The sequence below is a fragment of the Notolepis coatsorum genome (genome assembly GCF_963971535.1).
Source record: "Notolepis coatsorum genome assembly, chromosome: 1".
Taxonomy (NCBI): domain Eukaryota; kingdom Metazoa; phylum Chordata; class Actinopteri; order Aulopiformes; family Paralepididae; genus Notolepis; species Notolepis coatsorum.
In genome coordinates, this window is record NC_140165.1 from 152,067,633 (window position 1) to 152,091,861 (window position 24,229).

The following is a 24,229-nucleotide window of genomic DNA, read 5'->3' on the forward strand; positions in this document are numbered from 1 at the left end:
GAGCCTGTCTGAGCTGGCAGACATCAACATCGCCCTCTACTGCCAGGCGGAGCTATTGCATCTCATTGAAAATGGGTTGGTGTGTTTTACGAGGCAAACCAGTTCTATACAACGGTGGCATTGAGCAGTAACTCCGCCCGGCCGTCATTGTGAACCGGTCGGTAGTGTGGTGCGGACCTTCACGAGCATTATTTGGAATTGCGACCAGATATTTGGATTATCTCTTTTGCATTACATCAGATACAAGGTAAGAAGATTATATATAAATTTGATCGTTGATCTTGACATTTATTTCTACCGCGATCACAGCTATATGTGTGGACCGCAGGGTTAGAAATTAACGGGGGATTGGGGCAATGAAAATGGACAAAATGCCCTCGAAAATCAGTTAAGGGGGGCACAAAATGCCCCAGACAGTTTAATAATTATATATATATATATTCTGTTGAAGTCCGACATATTTAAATATCTCCGGTCATAATGTCCTGTGAAAATAATTCCCTTGCGACCTGTGGTTTGCTGAGAATGGCGGAGCTTGGTGCTGGATTAGCGAGAAGCATGCAACTGCAGAGCCGCAGAGCTCACAGTTGTGCCCGCACAGTGCAATACTCCAATTCAGCCATTGGGTGGGTGGCGCTGCTGAGCGGTCCCCAGACCGGACCCGATAGCGCCGCTGGCTCTGCGGCTCTGCAGTTGCATACTATTGGGATGAGTTTATCGCTTCGTTGGGAGGCGGCGATTGTCATTGGTTTCAGCGATCACGCAACGTTGAACTCCACGATAATGTTGCCGTCTCTCTCTGCCACATTTCTCAGTTCTTCGCTTGATATAATTAATACAAATGTCCAATATAACGGAATTCGTTAGCTCATAAAAATGTGATTATAACAGACTGCTGTTAATGTCGGGCCGACTGCCCACAGACACCTATTTGATTTAAAGTCAGCAGCAGCACGGAGTCTCGAGGGACTTATTTTATTTGGAATATATTAATGACCATATATACGCAAAAGTAGCCTAGTTTTAAGTTAAAATATTATAAATCTACATGCCTTGAGGATGTCATTCTTTATATAGCCTGCCTATCAATTGTTTTTAAGCTCAATAAACTGACCGGAATTTCTCACATTTGTCCGGGATTGAAATCTTCCAGGACACAGAGACCGGCCCCAGTATTTTCTAACGGAAACCCTGATGGAGACATTAACATTACATTTGGTTTCATTTATGTGAATAGTTTATTTACAAGTGAACCAAACTTCTCCTTCATTGCAAACACCGTAACGCTCCCAGCTGTGACACACAATTTCACCCCTGTGCGCACTGACAGCTATGCGTTCTCGGCTTCCCTCATGTTAAGGGGGGCCGGGGGGGACAAAAAGCCCCAGACAGTTTACTAATGATATATATATATATGGAGACATTATTAATGTCATTAACATTACGTTATCAAACATAGTATAAAGGGGCGGTCAGGTGGCGTAGCGGAGATTGTGCTCGTCACCAATGCAAGAGGCTGCGGTCTCGACTCCCGGAGAGTCAGCATTGCCTTGGCTCGGGCTGATCGCTATACTCGTTGTGGACAGCGACCCCTACAGTTCGGTCGGGGCGCCTGCTCAGCGAAGGTAGGATCTGGTGAGAGGTAGTGCGGCCTCCCACACGTTACACTCTCCCAGTGAGAATCTGCGCGGCCAGGCTGGCTGCCGGCTGGCTGCACATGCGTCGGAGGAAAGCATGCGACAGTCTCCGGCCTCTCGGACCAACAGTAGGGGAAAGTGCGCAGCAACCAGGAAGGGGGTTGGGAATTGGCATAACGACTAACAGTGGGATGGGAGAAAAATCGGAAAAAGGAGGGGGGGAAAGATAATATAAAAAAAAAAAAGCATTTGCAGCTCACCAGCATTTGATGGCATTTTGAAGACAGACAAGATGGAGCGTTTTTTATCAAACTATAAAAACACGAAGGAAAAAGAGTCTGAGAAGCAGATTCCCCAGGTCCTCAATTTTTTTTTAAAGCGGAGTATGATGGAGTCGTGGGGATTAGATTAATTGAGTTGTATTTTTTAAATGATAAGGATGTTTAATAACCGTTTATCATAAAAATTCAGTGCCCCCGAAATACAAAAAAAAAACCCCGAAAATCAATTAAGGGGGGCAAAAAAAGCCCTTGAATTTCTTTTTTCTAACCCTGGTGGACCGTGTATGGCTGTTTACCGTTGGCTGCGGTGGGGGTGGGGGGGGGAGCGCCCCGCTATGACGGTCATTTCATGTATGGACGAGGAGACATACTAATGATAATCTAGCATTGATTTCAGGAAGATTAGATAATCAGCTGAAAAATTACAACGTGATGACTGGATTACAGTAAAACGCCCTTTTCTCGCCTTTTTCCTGGAATTACTGAAAAACACCCCAACCATACTCTATTCAAAACGGTATAAAACGGAAATGTACCGATGCAAAAACAATCTGTCTCGGACATGTTGACTAGAAGCAACTCACTGAGACCCGACGGCGTTATTAGACCCATAGATATAATATAAGATATATTTTAAGCACTCGCAAATGTCACAGTCTAAAACTATATCCATTGAATAAAGACCTGGCGATGGATGGGGTATCAGCGCCCCCTGGGGCTGGCGGTCAATGTGTTAAGGCCAAAACAAGTAAAAAAAATATTTAAGATTAAAAAAAGAAAAATATATATTATTATTTATATTTTTTTAATATCGGCCCAATCTTGATATCGGACCGATACAGATGTGTAAAAAAAACGGCCATATCGGCCGCCGATATATCGTGCATCACTAGATTGGACTTTGCGAGCTAACTGTAATACAATGAATTTACATAACATCTTAACTAATTCGGTGCCAGCTATTAGTTGTGGCCCGCTGTAGCTAGGCCGCGCTTTAAACGATAGGACTGCGTCACCTTGTTTGTAGAGCTATAACTATATTCTATATTATAGCTATGGATACAATACTATGGCCCATTTTACATCACCTATCTATCTTTCAATATGCTAAATACATTTTCCATCCATACGTTCCCGTGTTATACCGTGGTGAACATAAGTATGGTTTTAGAGCGGTCTAGGGTAATTCATGAAATTGCTTGCCTGTACACACTATTATTCCGAAATCAAATATATATCATAGGTATTATGTTCCATCATGAATGCATGAAAGGGGGAGAGGGTCGTTTCTGATTATTTGATTGTCAGTAACGGCATTCGTATTGAACACCGAAAAACGGTAATCAGCCCGATCGGTATAAAAGCTAAAATTTACGTCAGATCGTTCTTACCCGTGATCGGGAGTATTCCAAAAATAATATTCCAATTGTTTGATCGCCATCTGGTACATCCAATGTCCATTTGGCCCACGGCATAATCCACCACAACATATGGATCGGGGAGGGCGGCTACGTGGCGTAGTGGGCAAGGCGCTCGCCACGAATGTGGAGACGCTGGGCTCGCCTGTTCGAGCCCAGCGCTCCACATTGCTTTCAGTTTAGCTGGTCGTTCATACTAATACACATTGGCCGTATTAGGGGGTGGGAAACTGATGGGTGGGGATCGGGCGTTGTGGACAGCGACTCCTACAGGTCGGTTGGTGCGCCTGCGCAGTAGAATCAGGAAGTGTCGGGGGCAGCGTGAGCCTCCCACGCGTTACTCCTCGCCACTGAGAGATCGAGCTGCGCAGGTGAAAAGATGCGACTGCTGTTACCTCAAGTACCGGAGGGGACTTGTGTTATGTATGACAGACTTAGTCCACATTGCAGCCGGCTTGTGGGAGGCAAGAAACAGCGTTCGTGACAGGGGAGGGTTGAATTGGATGATACGAAATTGGGATGGGAGAAAATATAGAAAATGGGAGAAAAAGTGGATACAAAAAAACATATGGATCGGGGATATTTGACGCGATTCAATGGAACCAAGAGAACGGCTGCCCTCACCCGACAAGGAAACATGAAACCGGAGACGTTTGGCCATTACACAGGCCAAGATACAAGGTTACAAAGGGTGCTCGATACCGCCGTCTAGCGGGATGTGGCCGGTATTGCACTTTGGCGACCTCAGACACATTCCCTATGGTAACACAGAGGTCCTTGGATGAATAATGAATAAAAATATCGAATAAAGGAATAAACGACCAAAACCAGAGAAATCTCTGGTCTTGGCGCCCAATGCATGGCGCGTTAACCCGGGATATCTCGGGTCTGGCGCAGAATGTGTTAAGAAATTACTAATGTGTATGGGAACTGACAAAAAAGGTAATTGTAAAAGAACACTTAAAATGTATTATTGCAGCGGCAAAAGGCGTGGTGAAAATGTTTGAGTGCACCTAAATTATGAGCTAGTGCACCTAAATAAAAAAGTTAGGCGCACTGGTGCAACCAATGTAAAAAGTTAGTCTGGAGCCCTGTAAACACTCAGCCGGCGCTCCCTAGGTCTCCCTGGCTCATCTGCCTACGTTGGAATTGCAATGACGATCGAATGTCGCCAGGAACTGGGGATATCACTTGTCTTGTGATCCACTCTGGCTGTTTATGCCTAGGAGTAGATCACAACATAGCAATCGGTGGAAGATTTGGTGCCTCAGAGCTATTATTTCCCGTATGGTAGCCATGCCCAATATACACGAGTAATTGCGATCGCCATGGGATCGACTGGGATTTAATCATTTTGGAGTACTTCCTGACTGAGGTAAGGTCTATCTTAGGTAACCTGCTGGTATTTTTTTTACGTAAAACATGCTTCTGTACCAATCAGTGTCGTAGTTTACCGGACGTAAAACATGCTTTTTGTAACAATCGCAGTTTCTAGTTAAAACGACCCCCCCCCCCCCCCCCCCCCCCCCTTGATGATTTCGTGAAGACGCATGTATATGGTATATACCTGTGATTTGGAAGTATTTGGGGTTTCGGGGAGCAACCAGAACGATTTGGGCATAATGCATATAACGCGCCATATCTTGCGATCTATGAAAAAAGACTGGATTATTTAGGAAAAGGGCGATGTTTAGTGTGTAATAGCGCACAAACTACAGTATGTCGAAATTAACTGGTTAGTCACTCTTGGACTATAAACAATGCCTGACAAATGAGCCATACTATTGTCTCCATAGCTATAATACAGAACACACGATGGGTCTGCAAACATCGCTAAAATAGTCAATAACGCTGGCGCCATTGAGTAAAGATGGGAGAAGAGCGTGGCTCTCAATGAGTCAATACTGGTGTAAATGGTGACTGATGTTAACTATGCAAATTGAACGGCTTCTTTGATACGCATGGTAAAGATTCTAGTCCCCTCCCTGCCGAACAGAGTAGGAGTCACTGTTGCAACAACCAGGACACACCCACTGGCTTTCCACTCGCCAATTGTGTACGCAGGGACGACTGATCAAGCCAGAGGTACCGCAATTTCACCACACACACACACACACACACACTAGTGCACACACAGAGGGTGGATCGCTTACCTGCAGTTATAGTACTGCTCACATTTTCCACTAGAAAATAAAGAGAAAGAAATCAAATTCTTAAGTCAGGATCACTGTGTAGACATAGTTGGTGGCATGATTAACATGTAAATCACATGTTGGGGGGGGGGAGGAGGGAGTGGGAAAGACAGAGATACAGCGAGAGTATGTGTTTCCATGTGTACACATGCATGCGTCGCATTGGTGAGAGGGTCCACCATTTTTATTATGTAGAGTTTTTTGCTTGAGTGCGGCATATTAAAAGAGAACCTATTATGCTTTTTGAGAAGCAGCAGCTCATTTGCATTTAAAGAAACAGAAGCCAAAACAGCCTGTGTCGGGCTGAGTGAGTCGAGGTGCTGCACACACGGTCTGTAAAGCTGGAACTAGGTGCTTTTTGACCATAAAAACATGCAAGTGTTTAAATAGACGACAACATTTTAAATATGAAACTGGGAAATGGGCATAATAGGGCCTCTTTTTTTCTCTCTCCATATTTCCCATTCAATTGACTTGGCACTGCTAAGTCATTAAAAAGGCAGGGAAATCACTGCACTCAGCAGTACAGGGAACAAATTCTTGAAAAGCATTGTATGTTTGTACAGCAATCAAACTTCTATAGGAAGTTAAACGCATTGAAAACAAACAATGGTGACCTAGACCAGGGGTTCCCAAACTTTTCAGGCCGGGGCCCAGAAAATAAGGCGTCAAAGAGCCGCGGCCCAATGCACATCGTCTGGCTTTTTTTTTTTTTTTTGCCAGGCGACCGATTTTTTAAGCCAAATATCACTTCAATCCTATTAAGTTAGTTCAAGTTAGTTATTCATTTATATGTGCTATTTATGAGAGGGCTAACTTGTTGCAAAATAATAATGATAATAATAATAGCCTCATTAAAATACTATTGTTGCTTCGGTTGTTTTCAGCGTTTTATGTGCATAATCTGTTATTTAGTTTGAAATGTTCGTTGAAATAAGTAGATTTTTCGTTTTTGTTTATTTATTAAGTTAATATAAAACCATATAGTCACATTTTAGAATACAATAGAATAGAATTTTAGAATACAACTAGAAACACTGTCCTGGCCTGCTTCTAAGTTCAGTGGCCTGACAAAAAAAATTTAAATAAAAAATTTAAATAAAAAAAATAAAAAAAAATAAAAAAAACATTTTTTTTTATTTTTTTTAAATCATCTCGCGGCCCACCCGTGGCTGCTCGCGGCCCACCTTTGGGTCGCGACCCCGACTTTGGGAACCACTGACCTAGACAACAGGTAACCACACGTGGGGCAAACTCAAACTGAACCCACAGATCAGCGATACTCACATGACTTCCTGTTCTCCTCAGTCTCTCTGTACAGTCGACCGACACGCTCCACAAGCTCCCACTTCTCACAGCAACCTGAATAGTTGACAAAGTTCCGCGCCAGGATCTCCTTCAGCTGCCTGACTGAAAGGCCCTCAATGTCCCTCGGATTGGAGATGTCCGACAGCGAGGCCCTGGCCCGTCGCCGCGTCTGTGGGCTCACCTGTAGGGGGGGGGGGGGGGGACAGGCAGTCAGTAAATACTCTGAAGGACTAGGAATGGGAATAAACCCCCAAAACAATATTATCACAATTGAGTTTATAAGTCAACTCCACCCCTCTCCATGACCAGTCCCAGAAGACTTTTGCCATGGGGCCTATTCAGGCCTATGCATTTTATGGACTAACCTTTCACATAATTCAAAGGTCACCACTGCATTTCAAAATAATCCAAAGTTTATCATTATTGGAGTTTAGGCAACAGAACTACAATACTACCCACGATTAGGGATGGGTACCTTTCACATTTGAACCGATACCGGTACCGGTACCTGTGAATCGATACCGGTACCCAACGGTACCTTTTTTCGGTACTTTAGTCTCAAGAAATTTAATTTACCTACCTCAGTCGTAAAAAAAAAAATCCAAACTTCAAATAACTACAATTTCGACAGTTTTCGGCTTGTCATTGCTCCGACTGCTTTGTTGTTGAATCAAGTCAAATCATAGGTAAGCATATATTGTGCGTGTGAACGTTGACATGAAAAGAAAAAAAGAAAAAAAAAATTAAAAAAAAAGAAAAAAAAGAAAATGAATAAAAAATATTTTTTTTTTTATTTTTTTTTTATTTTTTTTTCGGTTTCTCACTTGATTCGATACTCGGTAGTACCGACGTGTTTCGGTTCGGTACCTCAAAAGTACCGAATTCGGTACCCATCCCTACCCACGATGCCCTGGGGCATTGGACATAGCAAGCAGGGTAGCTATGGCAGAAATGTCAAATGTTGATCCCCACAGTATCATCGGGCAAACAATAGAAATTACAAATCCATATTAGTTGCAAAACACAGAATCTTAGGCCAACTTTGATCATTCAATTTTAAAAAAAAATATATATATATATATATATATATATATTTTTTTTTTCAGTACAGACAACGGTATCTCACGTGAATCGCCACTCTGTAGTACCGACGTGTTTCGGTAAGTACCTTTAAAAGTACCTAATTCGGTACCCATCCCTAACGGTACACAAAAACCACGGTTCGGTACGTACCTCGGTTTTGAAGCCACAGTTCGGTACAGGTTTTCAGTACAGTGGGGAAAAGTTTTAAGTTTATTACCGGTCACGAAGACAAGTGATTTGCACTCTGAGCATCTCAAGCCCTGGTTGGAAATACTTCGGATTTTGATGAACTTGTGGAACCTCAAGACCGTTTTTTGCACACTATGTAAACTACAGCTGGCCTACCTTCTTTTTTATGCTAATGCTATTTTGAGAGTTCTAGCGTCAAGAATGCAAGTAGCCTACTTTGGTTGGATTCAGAGGCGTCCGGCCCTTTACGCAAGTTATATTTTGGGAAGGGATGAATTAGGAGTTTTGAATTAAATTCTGCATGCAAAAAAAAGGTCTGCACCCGCGTTCCGTTGGTGGTTAACGTACCGTTGCAACCGAAGGTCCAGTACTGAAACGTTTCAGTACGGATACGTGTACCGTTACACCCCTAATAGCCACCCATACAAATTATTTTGAAAAGTGGGACCAAATACACAACTGGGTAGCATTTCGGCACTCTATATTTGGGCCACAATATGATCATTTTCAACAACAAAAAATCCTCCCTCCCATTCTCTACCTAATTTAGTCATTATGCCAGTTCCCTTCTGGTCGTTGCACTGCCCTACTGTTGGGGAGGGTGTAACTACCACATGCCTCCTCTGACAGCGCAGACACACCAGCCGCACTCGCGGGTCCCACGCGAGAACACGCGCGTGGCCGGGCACACCGAGTCCGACTTCAGAGCAGGCGAGAGTGCACGGAGGAAGGCACATTTACATTGGAACTGCCTAGTCTATTGCGAAGTCAGTCCCGGTTTGAAGATTTTTTTTTAATATTTCCAGTTCCAGTGTTCTATTGTTCATTTTGCATGTATAAGCAGTTATTATATAATTAATTAGAATGTTAGAATTCATTTTAGAATGATGATCAGTGTGACTGTACTCCTGAAAAAGTATAGTAATATGGTTTATTTGTATTGGGAAAGATACAGACACATTAGCTGGTTGAACAGCATCTATATGTGTGGTAAATAATGCAGATATTGAGTGTATTTCTGTGAAAATGGGCATGGCACATGCCTCCGAATCCAACCAAAGCGAAAACGAGTCGCGCGCCCACAGCTACGTCCGTTAACATTGGAGCGAAAATGAAGCGCTGGTTGGTCGGTCGGTCAGCAAATCGAGCTTAAATGTATTTCCATAGAAATCGTGCCATTTGTCGCTTGATTTATGAATCGTTTTCAAATAAACGCTAGATTATCGATAGTATATGTGTCCTCATGCACGAAGAGAAGCAGGGTCTGAAAAATCGATTCTCCGTACTTTAGTCGGCGCGAACCTCACACACAGTGATATGGCGGTGATAGGAACATCCGATTACCCCAAGATTCGTAACATAAAGGCCTTACCTCACATCTGATGTCATGCAAAAAGATTAATCCAATTCCTGATCGCCATTCCAAATATCGATCGCGTCCATTGATCCAACGTTATAGTCCAAAACACATAATCCACGATGCTCCCAGTCCCGCCAGTCAATGCAATAGTATCCAGCTGCATGCCCGAGAAGTAAAACCTGGACCGGACTTATTTTTTTGATGCACAGTCCTAGCCAATCCAATCCAATTATGTCCAATACCATCCGGGAGACGATAGGCGGCGGTATTTGCCATTTGCGAGCTCAGACCCATTCCCAATGATAACGTCAGGATGGATGGATGAAAAATGAATGGATATCGCTAATAAAAGAAATATAGATTAAAACCCGCAATTTCTCGGGTTTGGCGCCCAGAGCATGGCGAGTTAACCCGGAGGTCCCGGACTATCTCAGGTTTGGCCTCCAGTAAGGTAAAAGCTCTGAAATAGTGCAGTGGAAAACATTACATTACAAACAATAGTGGGGGAAACTAGCGATAAGGATCACAATCACAATACTATGATGCATCAATATTATTGCCCAATCCTACTGGTCAAATCAGGGACCCTATTTTCATATTAACAGTCCAAGCAGATTGGGAAAGCCTGATTTAAGTTGATCATTTCAGGGTCCAAGTCACAACAATAATAATAATAATAATACATTTATTTTATATAGCGCCTTACATTGGGTATCTCAAAGCGCTTTACATACATGGCATTATAGCATATGGACGGACAAACAGTACATGGACAAACACAGTACATGGACTGTCACAATGGCGACATGGTGGGGATAATACAGAGAGAGGGAGACAGCTTAGAGACAAGACAGAGAACATTTTAAAATAAATAATACTAAAATATAGGTGTGTACAGAATAGATGTGAAAATGTAAGTGATGCAGGGGTTGGGGGGTCAGGAGTGAGGGTATGCAAGATTGAACAGGTGGGTTTTGAGGTGGGACTTAAATGTTTCTACGGATGGGGCTTCTTTGATGTGTAATGAGAGTTGATTCCAGAGTCGGGGAGCAGTGGAGGAGAATGATTTGTTTTCTGTGGACTTAAGGCAGTAGTGTGTTGTGGTGTGCTCAGAAGGGCTAAGAATTTGGGGCAGCGGGTGATGATGTGGGCTGAGGTGTTCTGAACTAGTTGAAGTTTATGGAAGGATTTTGATGTTGAGCCAATGAGTAATGCATTAGGCCATGCAAAATAAATGGTTTGGTTCCGGTTGCCGACCGACCCTGCCGATATAGGTGCAACCCAAATTTATTTTATGAGTTTAAAAAAAAAGAAAGAAACATTTGGTTAAATCTTAGCCAAAAAGTGCAGTCATCATCATTAGGTGGCTTCTTCGTTCCGAAGGTTGCCTATCACTCTCCAACCCATTCTGTCCCCACTTCTTCTCTCCAACTCCGTGACTCCGCCTCTCACTCCACTCCAATCACAGACATCGTCTACCCAGCCTCTTCTTGGTCTTCCACTTCCTCTCTTTCCATCCACCTTCCCCATCACCACCGTCTTAAACATCTCCCCGCTGGATCCTCTCAGAACATGCCCGCACAACTCCATCTTTCTCTTTTTCAACCTCTCCAGCAGCTGTCCCCCTTGCATATCCGCTCTTCTCAGTACCTCCTCATTCTTGATCTTATCCTTCCATGTTATCTTCAGCATCTTCCTCAGTGTCCACATTTCAAAAGAGTCTATCAAGAGTCTATCAAGAGTCCATGTCAATAATGAGAATATATAAAAAGCAAGTATTTCACAATATTTTCACAGCTCTCTGACGTCAGGATATTTAGTGAGTAGTATTTAGGGGTGGCATTTTTAATACTAGTACCTTTGTACATTGTACTTTTGTAGTACAGTGTCTTTGTATTTTAATCTTTAGTATTATGGATGCATGTACTGGCAGAGTACATGCATCCATGTTGTCGTGAACATTTTAATTAAATAAAGAAATTCCCTATCCAGTCGCTGTGGGAAAGATTTTAATACAAAATAAAATAAAATAAATTCCCTACCTACCCATGGCCTTAACTGACAACCAACAGGAACCAAACAATTTATTTTGTTAGGCCTTACAGTAATCTAGACAGGAGAAAATGAGGGCATGGACCAGCTTTTCAGTGTCGGAGGGGGACAGTAGTGGTCTAATGTGGGAAATGTTCCTGAGGTGAAAGTAGCATGTCTTGGTGATGTTGTTGATGTGTGGTTCGAATGATAGTTTAGGGTAAAAAATAACACCCAAGTTTTTCAAATGTGGGGGTGGGGAGGATAGAGTGGTTGTTGATGGAGCAGTCAGGGTTTTTACGGAGAAGGTGAGGTGTGCCCATTACAAGGATTTCGGTTTTAGTACTATTGAGTTGGAGAAGAGTTGTGATCAATGGCGTCAAAAGCAACGCTGAGGTCGAGGAGGAAGAGTATGGATGAGTACTGCTGTTTTCAATAATGGGGGGAAAACACCAGATGAGAGGGATGTGTTGATGATGTGTGTGATGGGGGGGCTGAGGGCAGAGATGCAAGATTGTGTATTTTGTCTTTGTATTTTGTGAATAATGAGGATAGGAAACAGTTCCAAAACACACCTCTGGAGTGTGTTCACCGGGATCCAAGTTGAGAAGAGAGACCGACGTGGCATCACCTAAATCCTGCAGCACAACCAAAACAAACACACGCATCACTGCACAACAGGTGGAGAGCGCACATTATACAATGGCATGCAAATTATTAATGTCCGCCTTGTTTCGAACAGGTTATGCTTAGGCCCTCTTTCGAAGTCGGTTATGCTTAGAGTTTGGAATCAGGGCTGGTGGTCTATCGCCCTGCTCTAAAGATAAACTCTAAGCATAACCGACTTCGAAAGAGGGCCTAAGCCTAACCAGTTTGAAACAAGGCGGACATTAATAAAATGTTCAATCAATCAATCAATTCAATAACCCACACTCACTTAAAACAGCGCACCTCCCAGCTGCTTCTATAGAAAGTAGGTTCCAAAAAGAAATTTGCCTCCTATAGGGAGGCAACTTATTTCTTTTTATTTTTTTACCTACTTTCTATAGAAGCATCTAAGAATGAAGTTCTTAACCAGTTCGAAACAAGGCAGACATTAATAAAATGTGCAATCAATCTAGGGGTGGACGGTATATCACGGTATAATTAGAAGCATAGACGGTAACGGTATATATCACGGTATCAGTGTTTCCGTTAGAATTTATTTTTGCCTGATAGGCAGGCTATATAGAGAATGACATCCTCAAGGCATGTAGATTTATAATATTTTAACTTAAAACTAGGCTACTTTTGCGTAATCGTATACAGTCATTATATTCCAAATAAAATAAGTCCCGAGTCGAGACTCCGTGCTGCTCCCAACGAATCCCAATAGTATGCAACTGCAGAGCCGCAGAGCAGGGGCGCTTTCAGGTCCGGTCACAGGCCCGCTCAACAGCGCCCCCCACCCAACGGCTGAATTGCCAATGGCTGAATTGGAGTATTGCACTGTGCAGGCACAGCGGCCCCGCTCTGCGGCTCTGCAGCTGCATGCTTCTCGCAAAATCCAGCATCCAGCTCCCGCTGCCCAGCCGTCGTTATCAGAACACTACACACAGCAGGGCTGTACGCTAAGCTTTTTCACTAGGGGCACACTTGCCCCTAAATTAGAAATTTAGGGGCAAAAAATATGTTTTAGGGGCACATTTTTAAATAACAATTTTACCATTATAGTGCAAACAAATATGTTCCTCCTGCCTCATTACTGTGGTCCTTTTATTTAACATTTAAGTGCTTTTGTTGTCAGGTTTGTATCTTTTATAATGTACCAACTAGGGCTGGGCGATATGGCCTAAATATGATATCACGATATTTTCTGACCTTTCGGCGATACACGATACACATCACAATGTTTTTCTTTTTTACCCCAAACAATTCATTATGAGGCTTACCAAGACAGTATTAGTTTGCAAGCTAACATTAAAGACAAAATAAAATACCCATGCATTTAGCATTTTTATATTATATATTAGATTTAGATTATTGGATTATTAGATTATATATTGCATATATTTAGCAATGAGATATTATATGATTTAGATATGAAATATGATGAATTGAAAATGGGGGACCCTGATGTAAACAAGACAAAAGTCTTTCTCTGGTCTGCATCCCCTTAACAATTGTATGTATTGAGCTGTACTGTACCCATTCTGCAATATGTTAATAAAGTTTTAAATCAATCAATCAATCAATCAATAAATAGCATTTTAATGAAACTACTGTATATTTGTATGTCTCTAAATGTTTTGATGAATTGAAAATAGAGGACCCTTATGTAAAAAAGCCGAAAGTCTTTCTCTGGTCTTCATCCTCCTGTACTGTATTGTACCCATTATGCAATCTGTTAATAAAGTTCTCATTCATTCATTCTGACGGAAAACAGAATAATTTTGATTGACAGTAGAGTCTGCCAATTACGTCACAACGCTTGCACCCGCCCTGCTGTTCTTAGCACCAATCGGCAAGCGCATTCGTTTTTGACTTCCTGAATGCCCTGTGTGTTGACAACAACAAAGCTACTAACATTAGCTCCCCGCGGCCCACGAGTAGGAGACCAGTGCTCTGCAGGATGACTAAATGAGGCATAATGATTTTACCTCAACGAATGTTATAATAAAAGCCTTTCCATACATCTGTCTGATTGAAAACTTTATTAACAGACCGCGGAATGGGCATATCTCAGCACGGGCTGAGATATGAACGAGTAACGTGTGGACCAGATTGACGCGACACAAGGTTTACACAACAGCCCCCACCCCTTGTTTTATTGTATTTGTACCTGTACTACCTGCTGTCAGCTGTTTATCTCTCTCTGTGAGCTTGATTAGCTCACGTTAGCTAGCGTTAGCTCCGCGGCTAACCCTGAACTAAATCAATGACTAGGTTCTAAAGCATTTCGAGTAGTTTTCACTGCACATAGAAGCAGCCAAACAGCGGGAGAATTTCGGGAGCATATGGCCAAAACCCAGTTAGGAACCATCGATTCCCATCCCTACTACTAACTTTACTTTTCTTCATAGCTAAATCAGACAGTCTATCAGAGTGAGTGCTCAGTTGATTTTCCCCGCTGATCATACCTGAGTGCTCAGCGTCATCACACGCCTTGGATCATTTAGGAGTGAAATGCGAATGCAAGGCTTGAAATCCCTACTCGCAAGCCCGCCCCCAAATATTATTTACCAATCGCAACGGCCAATTAAAGGGGCAATTTGCGACGAGATCATCGCAGCGTACAGCCCTGACATATCATAATGTTCACAGCAAACTGTAGTTGATCACCAGGTATGTTTAATTAACGTAGAATAATTCATATAAGAAAAACGATAGGGAAATCTCTTACCTTTCTCCACTGGTTAAAAATGCCAGGAACTGAAATTGAAACTTGCTGTGCGCCGCGGTGATATGTGTTTATTATGAAATGACAATTGCGTGTTGACACGCCCACTGCGCGAAGCCTCCTAAATAACTTTTTCCAGTTTGCACATATCTATTATCTATGACTAATTCTATCTATTTTTAGGGGCAAATGAGAGTGAAATAGTCGCGCTGTGGTTACATGACGTCATTGCTATTTTAGAGCTGCTCTACCGGTTACAAGGTATAGTCAAAATCCATACCGTAGAGCAAATTCATACAGTTTATACCGTATACCGTTTATACCGTCCACCCCTAAATCAATCAATCAAACCAATAACCCACGCTCACTGCATTCTTGCCTTGAAACAGCGCACCTCCGAGCTGCTTCCACACGGAGGCAACTTCTCTTTTTTTTTTTGGAACTACTTTTTCTGCGGATGGTTGTCAATAAATCTTCAATTAATGTGTGTTTATTGTATAGCAATAAGGTTGGATGAATTCGGCCATTGTATAAAAGCATTACATCACACGAAAGAGTGCGTTGTAGAAATTAGATCACGCCTATGGGGGTCTAACGACCCTCGGCTGCGCCTCGGGCCTAACAACCACCCATAGGCGTGATCTAATTTCTATAACCCACTCTGTCTCGTGATGTAATGCTTAACCGTATCCTGCAGCACAACCAAAACAAACACACACACACATCACTGCACAACAGGTGGAGAGCACACACCGTATCCTGCAGCACAACCAAAACAAACATACGAGAATCCTTTCAATATTGCTTCAATATCTCCAGCCTTGCCTACATTGATTTCTACGTTCTTTTAGTCTAAATATGTCTTTGTAACTATGAAATTAGACAGTCGAGTACCGATAGCAGCGTTGTTGTCCAGGAGGTTATTTTGGTTCTGACCAATCAGGGACTGGTACCAAATTGCACCAGTTCTCAGTACCCATCTCTACACAATCCACATAGACTTGTTCACCTATCTATGTTGAGGAGGCTGGTAGGACCTCTTATATACTGTATGCTCTCCCCTTTGCCAGTGCCACAGGCCTTCTATAACACCAGCCAGCAGGGGGCGTGTTAAAACATGTTGTGTTGGGACTCTTACCTGGTTGGTGTCTGAGCTATCACTTCTGCTAAGCGGTTCCCCCTGAGGCACGGCTAGAGCAGACAGCTCAGAGGCGGACTGGGCAGCAGAAGGGGGCGGAGTCGTGTACAGGGAGCGGGAGTGGAGGCTAGCCATATCCTCTTCCTCTGTACCCTGGTGATGAGGATGGGCATGGTTAGGATTTTATCGATTCTAACATTTGAAGAAGATAATTGACATTACAAAAACATGTGACCCTCTCTAGCATTATATAGTATAACGGGAATCATAGACTCTGAGCTTAATGATTCTTCCGATTTCCCGACCAATTGGACCCGGTTCTGAATGTGAATGGGTTCCAGAGAGATGCATTCTCCTACCTGATGACACAGAACCAGGTCCACCAGGTCCTCCTTCTCCCTGCAGGTGTGTGTGGGGACGTTGCGCAGCAGCAGGTACTGGCGCAGGTCCTTGACCCGCAGACGCATGAGCTGAGGCCGCTGGAAGGCGGTTGCCTTTAGCAAGTGACATGTGGCACAAATGCGCAGGTTCTCCTGAAGCACGGAGCATAGCGAGCAGAAGCTCTTCTTGCAGTCACAGCAGATATACTGAGGGAGAAACAGAGTGTGAAATAGCAGGAGAAATGCCCGACGATGTGGACTGAGGCAAGTATGCGGCTTAATGGAATTTGTAAGCAAACAGTGCACTATTAGTATTTTGAGTTTATTTCCAATTACCATAAATAAATCATAATAGAAGTTAAATCATCATGATCAGTTAAAATTCACAAATACAAAAATCTGTGACCAAATTCCACAGATGAGGAGTTATTTGCAGTCGAAGGTGGACATTGAGATACGACAGAAGAATAGAACACTGGTGTAGACATACAAGTCATGGGAAAATAAATTCACGTCAGTAGATCCCCCCCCAATCATTGACATCTGCTCTTCCACCTCTCCAGACACAGCAATGGGAAGCAGTGACAAACATCAAACGGTAATACATGCAAACTGTGGGATTAGATTCTTGCTTGGCATGGTGACCAAATCACAGATTAATGGAACGCAGCCCTGTGCTATATAAACAGGACGCCTTCTGTCAATGCCAGTCATCAAGCTGGACATCTTTCACCCAAAAATATGCTGCCAAACCAGGCTAGGCATAGGATGTTGGTTAAGTTATAATATCCTCTTCCAGCCCATTCTGTTGGCACAAGTCCATGTTGTTTCAATTGTGGTGTTAAAATGAATGGTCAGCGCTGCTCCACTGTGCCACCTAGTAGCTGCGGCAGCCTCATGATGTAACTCTCCTTATTTAGAGTCCCATAGGACACATCCGATTACATGTAAGGCCCCAACACAACAGGCTCTGTATAGAATTATATCTCTATAAATTGAAGTACCACTTTGGAAATTGGAATAATAGTTTTTATTTACCTTCCGTCTACAGGACAATTGACAAATAGTCTCACACTCAAGAGGTACACAAATATACCATACAGTGTTCAGAAACTCAGCAACCTACCTTCCTTCTGAAGACTGAGAAGGCCTGGCCACAGGCCTTGCATACGAGGCTGGGACTCCCTGAGGTTGTGGGCGGGTATGTGGAATACCCAGCACTGGGGGCAAATCGGAAGGGGCCAGCGCCAGCTCCAAACCCAGGCTGCTGCCCTCGAACTGCCCCTGTGCCCATGACTTCATTCAGCAGACCACAGCATGAAGCCCACATGGACGAGGCCCCTGCCTGACATTCCCAAAACATACACAAGTTTAGAGGGCAAAACTGTTTTGCTACTGTATCAATGACAGTAATGTCTACGAGTCAGCCTGTCTTGAGCAAACCCCACCTGAGAAAGGCAAAACAGCATCACTACCTAGAAATTAATAGGTTTTGCTATTTGATGCTGTAGTGTGCACAGTCACACCTGTGATTGCAAATCTGATAACATCACCTAATAAAAAATGTAGTGGCCAACCATGATGCTTTTGATATTGTAGACACGTGAGCTCGTATGGATCATGATCATGGGCATGGCTGATGAAATTGAAAGCAATTGCCGAGAGATCAAGATAGCACAATAAAGCTAAATCATGCTGGGAGAATAAGTAGCGCAAAAACTGAAAACATTGACAAAACAGGAACTAGCATTCTCATTATATTCCGCAGATAATCTTGCTATAAAAAATGAGCAGAAAATAGCTTTATAAATTCCCTATGATTCAAACGTGTTAATGTTACTATCATTACCGTCCGTGATGTCCGTGACAGCTGTCAGAATTGCTGGCTATCCAACCTTTTATCGAACAAGTAGCTAACAAGCTAACCTAGCCAACGTCAACTGCCTGGTACAACAAAATGAAGCTTATGTTAGCTAGCTGCGTTAGCAGTTAGCTGGCTAACTGGCGAGAGCAATGTTGACAAAACATTGCTATAATTAGAATTCATATTATGAATAGAAAAAAATGCACCTTCATAGCAACTCCGGCGTGTGTAATTGGAAAGAATAGATTGATAGTGTAATCATTGCAACAAGGAGCCTCACTTCTTGAGCTGAATTTAGTAGCCGTGTCTTCTTCATTCCCTAGTCCTACCTAACCTCGTTCCCAGTTTGATCTCCTCCTCCCCGAACAAACGACCGGTGGGCGCGTACACAGCAGACCTGATGTCATGAGTTTTCTACCAATCATAACACAGACACCGGTGCTCTAACCTCCAATCACATAACTTTCATTTTTATTTTTGCGTATTTTCCTGGTCTTTTTGCACGGCTATGTCCATGTTTGGTTCAAGATTTGTTTGATTACCAAAGTCGGTCTAAAGAGAAGTCAGTTCACCCTGCCGCCATCTTGATAACGGGGACTAACAAGACACGACCTGACCGCGTGATTACGAAACCTAGCCGCATTTCTCGGAGACGCTCTCTGATTGGCCGACGCCTGTTTCTACACTGGTTAAGCTTAGGCACTCTTCGAAGTTGGTTAAGGTTAGAGTTTGTCTTAGAGCGTGGCGGCAAGGCAAGTTCTTTCGACGGTTAAGCTTAGGCACTCTTTCGAAGTTGGTTAAGGTTAGAGTTTGTCTTAGAGCATGGCGATAGAACGCCAGGTAGTTTGCAGCATATATATATCTATGGTTTGCAGGCTGTTTGACGTGGAAATGGGCAAAGACACAGCTCGTCACGGATTGGGCAAACGCGTCAGTGGCCAATCAGAGAGCGTCAGTCAGTGCCAATCAGAGAGCGTCTCCGAGAAATGCAGCTAGGTTTCGTAATCACGCGACCTGACCCCTATCGTTTTGTATGGGGAGTCACCCATATGCCATATCTAAGAAGCTGTCATACATTCATTGTTTTTCTTTGATATTTTAAGTCACTTGTAAATTGCTGACAACACTGAATGGTTAATTTGTCAAAAAACTACAATTTTGTAGTTTCCACTTAAATCAGCTTGTATGCATTGCCACGGAGTCCTTAGTTACCATAGCAACCACTCAGCCAGAGCGCAAATAGGTCCCGCCTACACTTGATTGATTGATTGATTGATTATTTTATTAACAGATTGCAGAATGGGTACAGTACAGCTCAATACACACAATTGTTAAGGGGATGCAGACCAGAGAAAGACTTTCGTCTTGTTTACATCAGGGTCCCCCATTTTCAATTCAGCGGCAAAAAGCTAAAACAGAAGGCCGGCTGTCACAAAACAGTCACATCTAGAGACCTCAAAACTTACTCTAGAGAGGCCTTTAACCTAGAACTGGGGAGCTTGGACTGGTCAGATGAACTCAGTGGTACACAGGTTGAAGAAACATGGCTTGGATTCAAAACCAAATTCACAGCAATACTCAACAACATGGCACCCATAAGAACCACCAGGGTTAAAAATCGCGCTGAGCCATGGATGCACACTGAAATACTGGCCGCTATGAAAACCAGAGACAAAAAATGCTCTGAACTTCATAAAAGTCAGACAAAGCTTTCCAAAAGCTCAAACAGTGAACTCCAAGCCCACGTGGTTGAACTAAAAATTCAAAGAAACAGACTAAGAAATGACGTAAACACCATGATCAGAACCGCAAAAAGAAATTTCATCAACGACAAAACTGAGGAAAACAAAAACAAACCCCGCGAACTTTGGAAATTACTCAATAATCAACTAGGCTGCAGTAAAAAACAGACAAGCTGGATGTAGCCAATTACTTAAACATCTTCTTCACAAACATAGCCACAACACTGGTAAACAAACTACCCTCCCACTCAGGGCATTATGGGGTAGAACACATAGTAGAATACTACAAAAACCTAGGGGTCCACAAAGATGACTTCAAACTTGAAATGGTAACAACTGATGAGGTACTCAAAAAATTGAGCGCCCTCCAACCTAACAAGGCCACTGGCCATGACAACATCCCCTCCAAATTCCTCAGAGACGCAGCAGCCGCCATCACCCCAGTCATCACACACATAATAAACCTCTCTATAAAACAGGGACACGTCCCCAAGGACTTCAAAATTGCGAGAGTGACCCCTCTGCACAAAAAGGGCAGCAAATTAGACCCAGGCAACTACCGCCCTGTTTCTATTCTTACCTCCATCTCGAAAGTCATGGAGAAAATAGTCTACGAACAGGTCGAAAAGTACCTGGCGGAAAAAAATCTAATCTACGAATTCCAATCTGGCTTCAGAACGTCCCACTCCACTGACACATGCCTCCTCTATTTGAACGACCACATCAAACAAGAGGTGGACGCGGGCAAATACTGCGGCATGGTCATGCTGGACCTACAAAAGGCCTTCGACACTGTCAATCACTCCATTCTGATGGACAAGCTAAAAGCAATTGGTTTTGATAGCTTATCAGTGAGCTGGATGCAATCCTACCTGGAGGGGAGAGAACAGATGGTAGAGGTAAACGGTACTCTATCCCCCCCCCCCTCACAGTGAGCTGTGGTGTTCCACAAGGAAGCATACTAGGACCGCTACTCTTCCTAATTTATGCAAATGACATGTCGTCAGCCTGTGACTGCAACCTGTTCCTGTTTGCGGACGACTCAGCCCTGCTGGTCTCTGACAAGAACAAGTTGCAGGTTGAAAAAACCCTCAGCACAGAACTAGGCAAAATCTGCATATGGCTCGCTGATAACAAACTATCATTACACATGGGCAAAACAGAGTCCATTCTCTTCGGTTCAAATAACAAACTCAGCAAGACCGACGGCTTCTCAGTTACAGTGGGTGACAATATTGTCACAAAGAAAGACGAAATTACCTACCTGGGTTCCATCCTAGAGGCAAATCTTTCCTGTGACAAGATGGCATCCAATGTAATAAAAAAAGTCAACCAACGAACTAGATTCTTGTACCGGATCTCCTCTCTGGTAAACAAGAATACCCTGAAGACTCTGGCAGGAGAAACTCATTCAAGGGTACTACGACTATGCGTGCACCTCATGGTACCAAAGCACCTCAAAGGCGCTTAAAACAAAATTACAAACATCACAAAACAAACTGGTCAGACTACTACTTGACCTGAACCCCAGAACCCACCTCACCCCTGCCCACTTTGACAACCTAGGATGGCTTAGAGTAGACGACAGAGTACAGCAACTTGCAATGGGCCTGGTCTACAAGATACACTATACGACCGGGGTACCCATGTACATGTCAAAATATTTCCCAAAGGTCTGTGAATACCACAACCACTACACCAGAGGAAGCTCAACAAATCATGTAAAACCCAGATTCGGCTCAAACAAGGGACTAAACACGTTTCGCAATTATGCCACAACAATGTGGAACGCCCTACCCAAAGCTGTAAAGGAATGTGAATCACTACCCACATTCAAAACCGCTCTTAAAGAGCACCTACGGGAGGCTGCAATTCGAAACTGGCCACCGTAAATGCCCAAAACCCCCACCACCTCCTAATAGACAGTCTCCTCCCCACCGCATGTATATATTCCCTCCCCGCCGTATGTATATTTCTCTCCCACCCACCCACCCCCTCCTAATGTACAGTCCCCTCCCCATCATATGTATATACTCTGTCAGGATCTAGGGGTAACAGTACTGCATATTTGAATACCGTTTATGTCACAAATGCATCAGTACTAAATACCTATATGTCCCTATGCCATAAATGTCATGTATGTTGTGTATGTCATAAATGTCTATATGAATTGAAAATGGGGGACCCTGATGGAAACAAGACAAACGTCTTTCTCAGGTCTGCATCCCCTTAACAATTGTATGTATTGAGCCGTACTGTATTGTACCCATTCTGCAATCTGTTAAATAAAGTTTTCATTCATTCATTCATTCACACTGTCACTCAATCTCTCTTTTTTTGAAATTCCAAAATTTGGGATTGTAAATGCCGCACCCACCTGCCTGTCATCAGTCCCGTTACTCATTAAGTAGCTGAGTATGTCACCTACTGGTGAGCAACGGGTACTGATGCCACAAACTCATTTTGGCAGGCTGGCACATAGATATACATATGTTATGTTATGTTATGTTATGTTATGTTATGTTATGTTATGTTATGTTATGTTATGTTATGTTATGTTATGTTATGTTATGTTATATGTTATATATATATAACTACAACCATGTAAATTGGCTCTTACAGTGACACTTTCATTGACATGAATACTTACTTTTGAGGAATGAACTATCCATTTTGAGCAAGTGACACGCTTCTGCAGGTTATCAACTAGGTTTTGCTGTTTGTACTAATTGTTTTGAGAAATGCACTAACAGTTATGAGAACTTTAATTCTGATCAGAGAAATGCACCAAAGCAATTGAGAAAAACTGTAATACAGTTTTCAATCAATCAATCAATCCACACTCCATTTCAGTAGGTGGCGGTAATGCACCAAAACGTTTGTGCCAACCGCCAATAAAAACCAGAAGGAGAAGAATAAATAAGAACGATATTCCATTTGTTCCATCCAGTTTAATAAAGAAGAAAACAATATACAAATAAGTCTCGGACGACTGCAGGTGTATTTACAAGTAGCGTCTCAACTTCCTGTTCCGGTCGCTGCGCTACTGTGCAGGACCGTCTGTTATAGAGGCGCTGTCTAGATATTCTCTATCTCCCCCAGAGTCTTTAACATACTGTGTAAAGGCTGAGAAATAATAATAAACAAACACACAAAAATGTGGACAAATACCTGTATAACCCACACCCAGGCTATGTGACTATAAATCATGTGTCCATTATGTGACTAGCCCATGGAATAGTCCCTGTGCCAGGCAGGCACTCTGGTCGCCCTGGTGGATCGGCGTAAGTCCGCCCTAGGTGCAGGGGACGACACAGCGGGCCCCGGTGGGGGATCGGCTCCCGGGTCCAAAGGGGCCGGTGGTGACGCCTGAAGGACCGTGTGCGAAGCAGGCAGCGTCCCGTGCCGGGGTTGGCTCGCCAACGTGAGTACCGGTGGCGATGTGGGGGACACAAGGTCGCAGTTGGGGTCAGGCAGACGTGGTGTGACAACGAGTGCTGGTGGTACGGTGACACGGGTCGCCAGGTCGTCGTAAATTGATCGAGGAGGTGGAAGGTTGTTGCGAACAGGGCTGAACCTGCGCAGGAACCTCCTGTTCCGAAGTGTGACTCTGCCCGAGCCGTCGACCTTGACCACGTATTGGTCATGCTGGCGTACCTCCACAACACTGCCAGTCCTGTCCCATTTGTTGGGGTAGGGCCCTGTCTGGTTCTGTACACGGACCATGTCCCCTACCATGAGTGGCGGGAGGCGTTTTGTGTGCTCTGCCCAGGCATCCGCTGTGCGGATGTGGCGTTTGCGGAGAGCCTCCTCCCTTGCCGTCAGTGTCTCACGCCAGGTCTCGTGTGGTCTGTACTTCCCAGGTACAACCGGGATGAAGTCACGTATCGGGCGGCCGAAGACACACATTGCCGGAGATATTTTCGTGTCAGGGTCAGGTGTGTTACGATATTGCAGGATCGCTCTCTGCACAGCATCTGTGTCAAGCTCCCCCTTTGGGCCGGTGTTGTCCGTGATAAGGCGTTTCATTGTCTTTACCCCAATCTCAGCGCGGCAGTTGCTGTGGGGGAAGGCCACAGATGAGAGGCGGTGGTGTACGCCCCATCTGTATAGAAATGACCTGGTCTCGGTGGAGGTGAACTCTGGGCCCCCGTCTGATGTGAGCTCTTCTGGCGTCCCGTACGTCACGAAGGCCCGACGTAGGTGATTTATGAGGCCGGCGGCGCC

General features: G+C 43.7%; 1 protein-coding gene across 4 annotated transcripts in view; it reads right to left on the reverse strand.

Moving 5' to 3' along the window:
- rnf34a (ring finger protein 34a) overlaps positions 1 to 18,833 on the reverse strand; it is a 29,862-nt gene extending 11,029 nt beyond the window's left edge. For 2 of the 4 annotated variants that reach the window (XM_084315570.1, XM_084315568.1), the window contains exons 1-7: positions 18,541 to 18,833; positions 17,523 to 17,741; positions 16,376 to 16,603; positions 16,017 to 16,169; positions 12,075 to 12,137; positions 6,816 to 7,017; positions 5,490 to 5,519 (exon numbers count right to left, since the gene is read on the reverse strand). In XM_084315570.1, coding sequence (XP_084171696.1) covers positions 5,490 to 5,519; positions 6,816 to 7,017; positions 12,075 to 12,137; positions 16,017 to 16,169; positions 16,376 to 16,603; positions 17,523 to 17,741; positions 18,541 to 18,576 — 931 coding nt within the window. In that variant the 5' untranslated portion in view covers positions 18,577 to 18,833. Of the gene's footprint in view, positions 1 to 5,489; positions 5,520 to 6,815; positions 7,018 to 12,074; positions 12,138 to 16,016; positions 16,170 to 16,375; positions 16,604 to 17,522; positions 17,742 to 18,245; positions 18,405 to 18,466 lie in introns of those variants that run through there. The other 2 variants (XM_084315569.1, XM_084315571.1) reach the window with 2 other exon arrangements.
- Positions 18,834 to 24,229: the final 5,396 nt, after the last annotated feature.